This window comes from Patagioenas fasciata, chromosome 8 (assembly GCF_037038585.1).
Source record: "Patagioenas fasciata isolate bPatFas1 chromosome 8, bPatFas1.hap1, whole genome shotgun sequence".
Classification (NCBI taxonomy): Eukaryota; Metazoa; Chordata; class Aves; order Columbiformes; family Columbidae; genus Patagioenas; species Patagioenas fasciata.
Genome location: NC_092527.1, coordinates 38410446 through 38424363, shown reverse-complemented (window position 1 = coordinate 38424363; position 13918 = coordinate 38410446). Strand labels below are relative to the sequence as shown.

At 41.2% G+C, this 13918-nt stretch overlaps 1 protein-coding gene across 1 annotated transcript in view; it reads right to left on the bottom strand.

Annotated features, from left to right (window-relative positions):
- Window positions 1–974: 974 nt before the first annotated feature.
- HTRA1 (HtrA serine peptidase 1) overlaps window positions 975–13918 on the bottom strand; it is a 33437-nt gene continuing 20493 nt past the window's right edge. Inside the window, exons 4-9 of the mRNA XM_065843778.2 lie at window positions 7119–7313; window positions 6404–6436; window positions 5155–5269; window positions 4974–5031; window positions 4177–4272; window positions 975–1694 (exon numbers count right to left, since the gene is read on the bottom strand). Coding sequence (XP_065699850.1) covers window positions 1526–1694; window positions 4177–4272; window positions 4974–5031; window positions 5155–5269; window positions 6404–6436; window positions 7119–7313 — 666 coding nt within the window. The 3' untranslated portion in view covers window positions 975–1525. The remainder of the gene's footprint in view (window positions 1695–4176; window positions 4273–4973; window positions 5032–5154; window positions 5270–6403; window positions 6437–7118; window positions 7314–13918) is intronic.

Sequence of the window (13918 nt, the reverse complement as noted above, 5' to 3'; positions counted from 1 at the left end):
CAGTCATGTCAAGTGTCAATACACTGTATGGCTGTGTAAATTCATAGTGATGCAGGTGAGTAAGGGCAGGCACTGGCGCTTGGGGATACAGAAGCTCCCAAAATTGGAACAAGCTGGCTGAAACAACTGAAATACAGCTGGTGGGAGAAGCAGCGCTGTCAGGGATCCAGGTCTAGAGGATTTATTTCTGTAATTGTGTGGAATACAGCCCTTTCTTTTAAAATCACAAGCTGCCAGCTACCCAGCTGAAGAGTCTTACTAAGAAGCAGTTTCCAAAACAAGAACATGTTTAGGAATGACAGTCACCAAAACTTGTCCATAGCCCTTGGATTTATTCTCTGAGATACATATTTCAACAGAGGAAAGCATAAGCTGCTTAGCCTATTGTTTACCCAGTGAGTAATTACACTGTAATTAACTTAGTTGATTGTTCTCCTTCACAATAAGACAATTCCATTCACTACCCAAAGCTTCAAAGGCATCCATAAATCTATGTATAAAGATTAGCCTCTATGTTAGAGGAATGCCCGACATCCCAAGTCAAAACCAAGTCCTATCATACGCACACCAGCACTCAGATTATAAATAAAGCAGCCTATTTGAAAGAGCTTAAGGCCGGATCTACAAGAGTTACAAACATTCTAATATCTGAACTGGAATGGCATGGGGTCTGTGATCCACAATTTCTGTTGTGGGCAAACAGATGTCAGGCATTGGTGAAGTTGTAATTAAAACAATAAGGAAAATGTATTAACATCTGGAAGACAGGCAATATGCAACAGCCAATATGACAAATTAGAGCCACGCTAAGAAAAGCAGAGGCACAACAGTGCAAATACACACACATACTGAAAAGAGTGTTTTGGTTTATGATGATAAGAAGCAGATCGTCAGGACATCCTTTTGGGCAGATGTGCTGTTCAAAGAAAAACACTCCATAAAGGGAACTAAAATGAATCACTCACAAGAAATAGTACTGTTGAATTCTTTTAATAACACTAGGAAAATATCAGAGTATTAAAATCCTGCACGGGATCCTCAAAGGGTTATTGTGGTTGGGATTTCTTTGTGTTTATAAACCAAACTTTTTTCCCCAATTGTGTTTTCTTTTAAACCAACTACTCCTTTCCAATGGTATTTCCAGTTAAAACACAGCTAACCTATAAATACCTGAATACCACAACACACATTGTGTGCGTGGGTTTTCTTTAAATCTTAGCGGAAAGAATGGTAAATCTATTCGACACAGGGAAGCAAACGTTGATTTGTTAAGCAGGGAATGTAACAGCCAGTAAAGAATACATTGCATACATAATACAGAAGGAAAAAATTATCGTCTGGAGTACGTGAAATTACATTGATCTTGCACCTTAAACCTATTAGAAGTTACTCTGTTGGCCAATACTAATCCACTGAACAAGCAGAACGTTGGTCAGAAGTCTAATGTTTCCTGTACCAGCACAGAGAGAATATAAGCAGTCCAATGCTGTTGAAAGAAAACATGAAATCCAGCTCATGTTTCTGGTTAGGGATCGATTTCTTCAGGAATTACTGTTAACATCACATCTTCGTTGCCCCTCCGTACAACCATGTTCAACGTACTGTCCTTTTTAATAATGTCACTGACATCACTGGCCGAACTTATCGACTGTCCATTGATGCTTATAATCACATCGTTGTCCTTCAGGCCACCACTGAAAACACAAAGCGGCAATGTATTATTATAATTGCTATTTTATTGTCCTTACAACATTGTCTTAAAAGAAAAGATGGCTAGATTTTTCCTATTTCCCACCCAATGGCAGTTGCACAGAGATGCGGCGGGCAAGCAAAAAGCAATCAGAATTTACGAAGCGGTGAAGATTACAACACAATGAGGAAACCTCAGAGATCACATGCAGATACAAGTTTGACGAATTCCATATTTCATTGTCTGTAACAGAAATCACTACGGCAAATAATACAGTAATTCTACAATAAGGATCCTGGATGCTGATTCAGTAGAAGGTGTATTTTTCTTTTAAAATAATTGCCACAAGGCACTCATTTTAGAGGGATTTTTTTTCTTGCTTTTTTTCATGTATACATACATAGCAAAGCAATCTGAATGGCATTGTGTGTTAACACAAGAGGAATTTCAGTCTTGAATCCGTGCTGTTCTCCACGTATAGCTTATTGGCAGCCACTTCACCTTATCTTCATGTTTTAAATAACACACACAGCGATTTAGCCAAATCACCAAAAATGCACATGTGTCCTTGCCCACCTGCCCACAGCACCTAGAACCCTTCTCCTGACCTCAGCACCTTGCGCAAACTGAAAACAAACCCCTCCTGACTCAAAGCAAGACGGAGCAGAACTGGAGCCGGCACCGCAAGGCTCCGCTGCCCGGGGCCATGGGTCTCTGTTGGAGCTGGTTGAGACTGCTGCCAGGACCCAGAAACGGGGTGGTGAGGGATACCATTATCCACCACAGCATCTTGTCTGGTCTTGCACAACGATCTGGCTCCAAGTTATGGAAATATTCACCAAGTAACCAGATCAGACATGATTCAGCCCTTCAGCACAATCCTTCTTCACAAAACCACAGGGTTTCACAAAACCACAGAGCAGTCATCGGCCTCTTCCGCCCGTAGAAAACGTCTTACATGAGTGTCTCCTGCAAGCAGGGTGCCCTGGCCAACATTTGCAATGAATCCGGTTGCCTACTGAAAGCATGGATTAAAACGTTCTCATGGAAGGAACCATTCACATTATCCTGGTCTCCTGTGCAGCCTCTGCTCTCGACTTGTACCCAGGACAGGTTGCTGCACCCAGCATGTCTACATGATGCATCGGAGAGAAAAATCAGTAGAATGGGTTAACCTGTAGACAAGGGGACCAAGAATGGTGGAGACAGAGCAAACATGGACTGCATTGTAATTGTTAGGCCAGCCTTCAGAGGGAGTGTCCTGATTTGAGTTTGCCTTCAGTTAGGAGGCTACACTGCCTCGCATTTCTTCTAGCTTTCTAACGCCCTCCTCCCACTCTCCGCTAACTATTATCCATGCTCCTATAATGGTTTTTCTGCACCTGCAGGTTGGACCATGCACGTTCAGTCCCACAATGGAGCAGCCACGTTATTCCTAAAGTAGCTGCAGTTTAATTTCTCATTGCAGATACACCAGTATTCTGCATCAGCAGGGCTGCCAACAAGAATTATCTACACAAAGCAGCAATCATTTAGAAAGCAAGCCAGACAGCTAACACTGTCTATCTTACAGTGGCATCCAAACTGTAACAAAAAAACATCGTCCAACTATCCTTGCAGCATCCCCAAGAGATAACATCTGCCTGCTCCACACAGCTTTCTGCCCACATGCCTTTGGTGCTACAGATACCTCTTTCTTGCCACATTTACCCTTCTCTCAAATGACCTCTAGTTTCAGAAAATGAATAAAGTTTCCTCTTTCCTACCCTGGACTATTAAGCAGATTTATATTAACCAAAGTCTGAAGGGAAAGTGTCTCCAGAAAGAGCCAGCCAGAGCAGTGCTGGTGACCACAAACCAGATGCCACACTTCAAGTGAGGTTCTGGGCAAATACAAAGATCAGTTGGGCAAAACCAAAAGCTCTTCCCAATAATGTGACTCCTAACAGAAGTCTCACGTGGAAGAGTATCTCATGCCAGGAGAGGATTTCACCCAGGATGGTGGCACACCAGGAGAGCTGCTGGGTCTACCCAACACACACCAAGGAGCTTGGGCTGAGATGGACACATCTTCACAAGGTGGACACATAGCATCTCCTTCACTCTCCTACAGCAGCGACCAGCAGGGCTTGTGCACACACAAGCAAACGCCTTCATTCCACACTGGCATCGGTACAACAGATGTCTTGGAAGCGATCGCTGAGGAAAATGAAAACGGAGTTTTCACGCCCACTGAATCCTTGCCCTTTCGGCCGGGAACGCTGACAGGGCTACGCTGCAATACCCGATACATTTGCAATATTGCCCATCAGGGACCGGACTGAAACCACAAAGCGATTTCCAGCAGACAACCTAATAGCTGTCAGATGGTCGTAATTTCGCTAATTTAGCATAATCAAGATAGCCAGTTAAGCAGGGAACATTCTCCACCAGCACCCCCTTAAGTCAGTGGCAGTGGTTTTGAGAAGAAAAGTAGCTCAACTTACGCTTCAGCTGGTGTTTCTGGAATTACTTCAATAACGTAGGCCCCAGAGACAACATCAGGAAAGTCTTTATGGCGATCCTTCAGCTCTCTAGCTTTGCTGGAAAACGAAAAAAAATAGCAACAAAAATATTTTGGCAAGATGGCAAAAAAACCCATGCATTTTTGCTTAGTTAACTCACTTAACATTTACTAGCTAAGGTATTTTACACATGTTGATGCGACGCTTCACAATTCATATTAACCCTTACAAGTATTTCAAGAATTATTACACTTTCTGCATGCTTTTTAATGCCTATTTCTGGTAAAGACAACCATTTCCATAGATACAGAGGATCAGAGCTAAAACATTTCAAAACTCGGTCATTACTCTAGATCCTGAACACCTAAAACACCCCAAACCCCTTCAGTTTTCAATGCTTTGTTATACCTCTGATCTTGCACACGTGAAAACTTCTGGGTATTTCTACAGGGTGTAGAAAAACCCATCTGCTCATCAGTTTTTTCTGGTTGGAGTATAAATAAGCAAGTCCACACAAAAGCTTCATTTTATATTAAGTGAATTGTTCACTGGAAATAATTTTATAGAAAGGGAAATATTCACGTAGCTGCTGTAATACTTGAAAACATTCCATCCTGTTTCCTCCTTGAGCCTCGAGACAGCACAGGACAGATGGCAACTACCCTAATAGACCCCCCCCAGACCAATTAACAATCACTAATTATTCTCTGCTGAAGCATTAAGGAAAAGAAAAAGCCAAGGAGTTGTTTGAAAGGTGAGGAACCTCCGCTTTTACTCACCTAGGAGTTAGAGACATCATTCGGATGCCAATGTACTTCTTTGTGGTTACAGCTTTTCCTACAAAGAGGAAAACAGGTCTTGATTAACTGCTCTCACCAAAGAGAGCCTCAATGGCTCTTGTCTTTCTGGTTTATCACTATTTTCATGATTTTCCTCTCTCAAAGTGGTGAAATACGGTACCTTTAGCTTGTCTGTCATGAGATTCAGTTAGAAACTTTTTGATTTTGTCCGATGGGATAGCAAACGAGATCCCTGCTGTAACTTTTAATGTGTTAATTCCTATGACTTCACCATCCTGGAGAAATAACAAATTGTTATTAGCAAACCTGAAACATCATGAAGATAAATGGATGATTTCTTGCAAGCAATCACAGAGACGTGTTCCACAGCTGGTTTTCAATTTTCTAAATGGTTTCTTTAAATCTAATTTGTCTGAATCATCTATTAATAAAAAAATTTGGAAAACAGATGGTGATATATTCCTTCTAGAAGAGGGATCAGAATCGGGCAGCTCTCCAGCTTGCAGCAGACAAACAGAATATTCCACGGCCAATTTTGATCTGTTTAGTTCAGCGGGCACCTTGCAAAGCGCGGTGCCGACAGGTTCTGAGCAAACATTTCCCACAAAATCAAATGCTTTTCCCAGTAACGTGACTTCAAGAGAGAATTTCAGATTAAACCACTCTGCTGTCACTTGATGATTCAAACACTTCTGAAATCTCAGCAGCTTCCTCCCCTGATCTATCCCAGATAATATATCCCAGATAATATATCCCGCTATAATTTTTGAATGCAGGTTTCTGGTGCTGAAATTGTACTGTGAGTTGGGTAAAAGAAAATTGCCAAATCTCCATGGTGGAAACTCTGAGTAGCTCTTTCTCCTAATATATACCATCCCTCATTAAGCTGCAACGTCAGCTCTGTATTCTATAATATCAGCAAATAAACCACAATATGCTGATAAAAAGATGCGGCTTTTTAATCCACTCTCAGTGCAATTCAAAATAAAGTAGATTTTGTTTTGAACCATTAAGCTGAGTTTCAGTGTGCAAAACAAAGTTCCAGCTGCACGCTACACAGTGAGGGCAAACACCTCAACTTTAATACGTGCTTTTTGCTTTTTGCAAGGCATGGGTAAAAAAAAACCCCAAAAAAGCATTTACAATTGCTCAAAACAATGCAAACTGTAAATACTTTAAATATTGAAATCTAAGTGTAGCTTGTGATTTGCCAGCATAAACACAGACAAATGATTACTAAGAACCATGTGAATTTTGTGTAGTCATCCAGATATCGAAAGCTCTGAATCATATTTCTGGTGTAGGACTTTGTTTGTTTGTGGGTTTGGCCAGGGGTTTTTGGTTTGGTTTTAAACTAAAAAGTTGGAAATATAAAATATGACACCAAACGAACTTAAAGAAACTCTTACCAGATTTACTAGGGGTCCTCCAGAGTTTCCATACTGAAAATAAACATATGGCAAGAACATGTTTTAATATCTACCTCTTAATGCATGGCAAGCAAAACATTAAAGGAATTTTTGAGATATTTCTGTTGTAATTTTTTCATTGTCTATCAATCATGTGCAGTAGAACAGTCTTGACATCCAAACCCATTAACTACACTTCACATCATCCCTTTTAGCTGAGCTTTGCAAACACTTCTTCCTTCTTCTTTTGCCAGAATAAGTTAAGAAAGCCAAGGTTTTTCCTTTGTTTTAATAGTAGCTCAGAAGATTTTAGGACAGTTCTGGGAGCTGTCAGTGAAGATTTCTTACAGGCAAACAGCAGAAGCACAAAAACTATTGTTTTGCCTTAGTGCAGAAACAAATTCAAATCCTTAAACTAAGCTTGGCTTCTTTTTAGAAAACATGGTGGATTTTGAAAAGATACTTATTCGCCAGGGATTATTGCCTCCTCCCTTGTAATCTGTAAGAATTTTGAAGTGAAGGCAGATATTATACTTGGTGTGGTTCCTTGGGGGATTTTTGAACAACAATCAAGTGCTGCTGCACCACAGATGTCCATATTTACACGGATAAAAGAAAAGCCAACTGTGCTCGCTGTTCTTAAGAACTGCATTTTCAAAGCAACTATTCAAGTAATATAAGAGGAGACAGGGATGAGGTTCAGAGCGGGACCTACGTTGATGATGGCGTCGGTCTGAATATAGTCCATGTCGGAATTGCGGAGCCCCAGCTCCTTCCCGCCGCGTTGAGTGGTGCTGACGATCCCCGTGGTCACCGTGTTTTGAAGGGAGAAGGGACTTCCAATGGCCACCACAAACTCTCCTGGCCTCAGGTCTGCAGATTGGCCAAGCAGAAGAACTGGCAACTTACCCTACAAACAAAGAATGTTAAAAAATCAGATGTTGTTCAGACAATACTACATCAGCGAAACAATTTGTACCGAAACATTAATACATTAATAAAACAGGGGAAGAAAAAGAGGTTTTATCCCTTAGGGATTTTGCTCACTCTGTTTGCTTTGAACATTTCCTGTGGTTCTGTACAGATTGAACTTCTGCTCTAAAGAGTGGGCTCTGTAGACTGTAGGAGTTCTTTTTCCACAACAGGTACCCATTAAATCAAAAACAGTTAAAAGACCAAAGGAATATTTACGCTCTGATGTACAAAGCAAACATCTGATGGTAATAGGAATGAGTTGTTTCCAACGGCTTCTTGAAATAATTAGCCAACAGCTGCTGAAATAATATATTAAGACTAAACACTAAATTCATGAAAGCAACAGCCGAAGTGTATCAAACATATGTACAGTTAAAAGCATTTTATATTCTCATAAGACACCAGCTAATGTTTCATCTTTTTTCCCAATAGAGTATCTCTTCTAAATAATTATATTGCCTCCTACGTACTCTGATGTTTTCTGAAGATGTTAGGATTTAAAAACTTTAAGGGATTTTTCTGTTATGACAGTAGGAGATACCATCATATTTTCCTTCAAAGATCTTATCTCTATACATCTCTATACTATCTTCAATAAAGACATTCCCACTAAGACACAAAACATTTGAAAATCCAGCATCAATAGATGCAATTTGCATACAGAATGCAGCGTCAAATGCTGCAATTTACAGCAATTAAAAAGAAAAAGGGGGAGAGGAAGCTGGGTCCACACACATTTGCCCAGGCAATGGATCAAGGGAACAGAGTCTGGTTTCTCCAAGACAAGTTGTATCTGCACAGGAACTGAACTGGCTGGATCACAGATGATTCCAACAGGACCAATAACCCCCCACAGCAATCAGAAAACAGCTGGGGAGCTCTTAAGGCCTCCTGCTCACCAGGTGGTTAAGAATGATGTTCTGAAACAGATCATATTTCAAATAAATATTTTGCTTTATTTATCACCTGCGTGTAAAATACACATCGAGCACCATTTCTCTTTTCCTTTGCATTTTCAAATATCAGCCTTTACCCTTTCAGTGATGTGATATCATTTTTAATCCTTTCATATGTTTAATCTGTTGTCCAAATGACCCTCCCCAGGTATTTAACTACATATTTAATCATGTCACTAGGCTGTTTCTATTAGCATCAATGGACCTGAACATGTATACATTTTGACATAAGGATTTGAAGGATTAGGAGGTTGCTGAACCTGAAATCAAAACAGAAGTTTGAAGGGATGCAGCTTTTGTTTGGCAAATCTGACTTGAACATAACTTTCCTCTAAGCTCACCCCACTTCAAATTCTTTTGCTCAGCGCACCTGGCCCCAAAGGGAAAAAGGCATTAATATAAACTTTAAAAACAGGCCAGTGATTCTAGATGTAGAAGCCCACCTAGAGGTTAATTTAAAGCAATTTCCAAGGAGTACGTAACAGTCACTTTCTTGAAAAACAAGGTACCTTCAAGGTATTCTTGAGCTGTCTACCTAAAATCGAGGTACAAGTTGGCTTAATACTTCTTGTAATTAATTCCTTCTGGAAACCTTGTGAAGGTGCCTTTTTCATCCAGTACCTGTTCCAAAGCACACAGATTTACGTGCCTATACTTGATGGGATTATAAAGCTATATACTCTGTCCCCAAGTAGTAAAGAATAAGACAATATTTAGTATGCCCTAATTACTTGTAGAAATTCTGGAGTGACAATTTTGCTTCGGAAGTTAACAGAAGCTGGATCATTACTTAAATTTTGTCAAAAAGGGAAGATATTAAATGTTTAAATTTGAAATTAAGGGCTAGCCCTTTAGGGGTCTTTTACTGCCAACCTGTATTGATAAGTCTATCCCCTAAGTTTCAAGGACAAAAATCCACTAATATAAATGAACCCAAATGCCCATCACTTTGTATTTTTCATCTACAGTTTATTTTAAATGTCCTAGCAGACACACCACGTCTGTAAAGTAGAAAATAAAAAATGAAAGAGATCAGTCATCACTATATGCTGCTGCAAATACAGAAGTTATGGTTTCAATATTTCACAAGCCTGGTCCTGTGTATCCTTTGTAACAATTCCGCCAGCAAAACTTTACTCGGATGAACAGATTGTTTCAATAAAACTCATTGCCAAATCCCAGACGGGATAAGATGCTCTATGGAAACTTATACTTCAGGCTCCAGACAGTAAGAAAATAATTAACCAACTGCTTGTTAAACAGAATCTGTTGGAAGAGCAACAGAACACACAACACAGTAAAAAAGCTTTCCCTTTCTGATTATATTTCAGAGGAAAGTTTTCACAACCAGCAACATCCTACTATTAAATAATAATTATTGGTGGTCCCCATCAGTGCCAGAGCCATAGATAAACCCAACCGCAGCTCTGGTTTAATTCTGAGGAGGACTCAAGGGCGATACCCATTTTCCCCATCATGTTTGCAGGGTTAAAGATGAGCAATGACATCTCGAGCAGTTTGGAAGCTCGGAGCACAGCCCTGGCTCCCAGGGACCAATCCAGTTCCATGGGGACCGGGCAGCTCCGATGAGCTGAGCTGAGAAACACGCGGCGTACGCAACACAAACAGCCCCATCTGGGTATTGTTTGGAGAGAGGGAGCACCCTGGCCCTTCCTTCTCTCACCAGATGCTACAGAGCTGACGTAGCACGTGTTTTCAAGATGTCGTTGGTCAAGAAGAGCATCTCTTTTTGGCACTGCTTATTTAAGAAATAAATAAATAATAAGCAAAAAAACCCAGCCAACACAAAAAGTGCCTTTTGTTTGTACCCCAGTGCACTAAAAATTAATGCTTTATAAAGAGGGCGTTTAGCAGCAAATGAAACATAGACAAGTAAAAACAGAAATAAAAAAAGACTGGTCATGTATAAAGTTAAAGATTTATACAGCATTCCAGAGTTCTAAAAACAGCCACGGAGCCAAAATCGCGTTTGGCAGCAGAAAGAAAAAACATGAACAATCTCTGACTAATACAATTACTTTTGATTGTGCTGAGTTTTCAAGCCCGTGCCTATACTAGCCAGGCTTCGGTTCAAAGTGTAACGCTGTATGGATTGGCTGTGGGTCACCCGTGTGATCCAACACGCCTTTTGGAGTCTGGCTAACCTCTCCTTTGCTGGGAACAAAAATCAATTGCAAAAAATCGCTTTGCTCTGCACATATTATGAAATGCGGCTTTGGAAAACGCGTCCTCTGTGCCGTGCGTTTCTAGGAGAGCTGTACCCTTATGTAAATATACATTATCTCAAGATAAATATGAATTTAACTAATGCATATGATTTGTCATATTCTGTTAACCAAGTTAATTATTTTTTTACCCATTCCATAGCCCTACGCCATGGGGAGGGGATGGGAGGACACAGGTATATATCACACTTCAAGAACTAGGAGGATGCTGAGCGCAGTTGAAAAAGACCTCTGAGCTCTGGGAGTCAACATGGTAAATGAAATTCACAGAATCACAGAATGTCAGGGATTGGAAGGGACCTCAAAAGCTCATCCAGTGCAATCCCCCTGCTGGAGCAGGAACGCCCAGAGGAGGTTACACAGGAAGGTGTCCAGGTAGGTCTTGAATGCCTCCAGAGTAGGAGACTCCACAACCTCCCTGGGCAGCCTGGGCCAGTTTTCTGTCAGGGGTTTGTGTACTCTCCCTTATGAGGAAAGGCTGAGGGAGCTGGGTCTCTTTAGCTTGGAGGAGACTGAGGGGTGACCTCATTAATGTTTATAAACATGTAAAGGGTGAGTGTCAGGAGGATGAAGCCAGGCTCTTCTCGGTGACAACCAATGACAGGACAAGGGGTAATGGGTACAAACTGGAACACAAAAGGTTCCACTTAAATTTGAGAAGAAACTTCTTCACAGTGAGGGTGACAGCCTGGCCCAGGTTGCCCTGGGAGGTTGTGGAGTCTCCTTCTCTGCAGACATTCAAACCCGCCTGGACACCTTCCTGTGGAACCTCAGCTGGGTGTTCCTGCTCCATGGGGGGATTGCACTGGATGAGCTTTCCAGGTCCCTTCCAATCCCTGATATTCTGTGATACTCAAAATGCCATTCCTTGTGATTTTGCAGTGTGGTGCAGGGAGCATCAACAGCACTGCATGTAAATATTCTCATTAGTACCACTACAATGCCATGGAGAATTGGTTATGATGGATATATGTGCTGCAGTGGCTTTAAACTTGGGGTTTCTCTCTGAAAAAAAGGCTTAAAAATAGCATTGCCACATTCAGAACTAAACTTTCCATTAGCAAACCCCCTCAAGTATTTATTTAAATTGTAGAGGTGGGTTTGAAGTGAAGTCAGTAGAAAAACAGTCAAAAACCCAGGGTATCAAGTGATTGATGGGGAACTACATCCTTCTACAGTGCATGAGAAGAGCACTGGAAATGCAGGGCAAGCACTTTCAGCAGTGACTACAACCAGAATCTTATCAGAATACCCTGCCTGTGCCCTCATGCCCATCTGCTGGCAAGCTCTCACCTTGGATGTTAAGCCAGTTCTTATAAACCAAGTTTAAATGCATAGGTGTAGGGCCCTTAATAACTATAATTAATAAACGAGCTCTCTTCAATTTTTACATAACAACTGATGGTCGTCAGGATGACGTAACTACTGTTATAACTCGTGATTCTGTCTGGTTAACTATAGATTTGCCATGGTAGTTAATTAAAATCCCAGACAAACGAGAATGCCTTGCAGCGCAATGAACAGGGAACCAGAAACACCCAGCACCTAAACCCAGTTTTCCCAGTGACTCACTGCATGACCTTGGGCAACACATTAACGTCTTTTCTTTCCCTCCTCCCTCCTTCTCGCATTTGATGAAGCCTCGGGGCCCTACTGGGATCTGTGTTTACTCAATAAAACAAATCTGCAAGCGGGCATTCTGCAAGTACACTGAAATAGGACTAAACATGCAAAACCATAAGTGGCACATGACTCACTGTTTACACCCAGACGGAGAGGGAGCCATTAATTAGTGTTAATATTTTAAGCCTTTCTCATCCCAAAGGGCTTCAGACATTTTTATATATGGATTTGACTCAAACCTTAGATAAACACAACTCCCACGAAATGGAGAGCTGCTCACCACCACAAGGAATGGCTTGACCCAACAATAAGACACAGCAATTGTGGCACGAGATATTACGACAAGTCTAGAACAGCATCATCAGCCAGGAGCCAGATGTTCACCTGAGGTACATTAGCAGCATAGCTCAAGTCAGGTAAAATAAGCAGAGCTTTGACAAATCAACGCTGGAACTAAAAGAAGAGGCAGCACATCACCACCACCAATAGACAGATGGTCATAACCAGTAGGTGTTTCAGCTGGACCTTCTTCATCAATTAAATAAGTGAATCTGCCTGTATGTTGGCACAGAAAGCAAGTAAATCCCTTCTCTGCTCTGCAATCCCATTCGTTTGTGGAAGGAAGACCATCAGTCTGCAGGAAGCAGTTCAACAAACCAATAAAGAGGAGACAAACGTTGGGAGTTCAGTTTGTGTTACATGGTGACAGATTTCCTTCATGCTTCTTATTTTTAGGTGGAAAAGAAACAGATGTTTGCATGGTATGCTAATTCAGCTGTAAGTAACCTCGGCAAAATGTGTAACCTCCCTGGGAATCGCATTTCTGTTCTCATTAATGGAACGATTTAACTTCCAGAATATGTTATGGCAAAACAAAAACACAGGCCGTGAGCATATAAAAATGCAGTCTATCATCGACAATCTAGAAACTGCTTGACAAAACGCCAAAGAAAATGGAAAACCCTAGTTAACTGCATTACGAGCCTCCAAAAGTATTTCATCTATAGTTAGAAAAACAACACTGAGTCTCATTATCTAAATATGGAGCATGGGAAGCTTGCAGAACAAAATAAAACGGCATGAAGCGTTGTTTTGCTGTGTCACCAGGATTTGAATTACCTGGCAAGACATCACTGTTCTCCTTTAAAATCAAATACTCCGGTGCTGGCAGACCCGCCATGGAGGTGTGTGGACATTTTGCTTCGTGGGGAGCTGGACCAGCACATCATCCCCACAGCAAGAGCTACGAGGAGCCAAAGATGGCAGGAAAACACTGCTGCCTAAACCCACGAGTAAACAGCTGAGATTCTTACAAGCTCTTTCATTTCTATGGGTCTTGAAGACTTCTGGAAGCAATATGTGGGCTTCCTCAGGCTCCCAAGGGGAAGCAATAATACCCAGCGACACATTTCAAAGTAAAAGAGCATTTTAGAAAAGACACATCTGGTATTCAAGGAGTTGTGTTTTGTTTGGTTTTTTTTTTCAAAATGCAGGCTATTAAAATATTGATACATAAACAGGAAAGTTTGCTTTCCCGCTTCCTCCAGTTTGTACACACAAGGGGAAAAAAGCAAATCCCATCCAACCACAAAGATACAGAGGCTGCATTGCCTCACGAAACCACCAAAGGATGATGGCAGAAGATCTTGTTGATTTACAAGTGTCAAACTAAGTGGTTATTAGGAAGATGCAGGAAAAATCATAAGCAAAAGGGC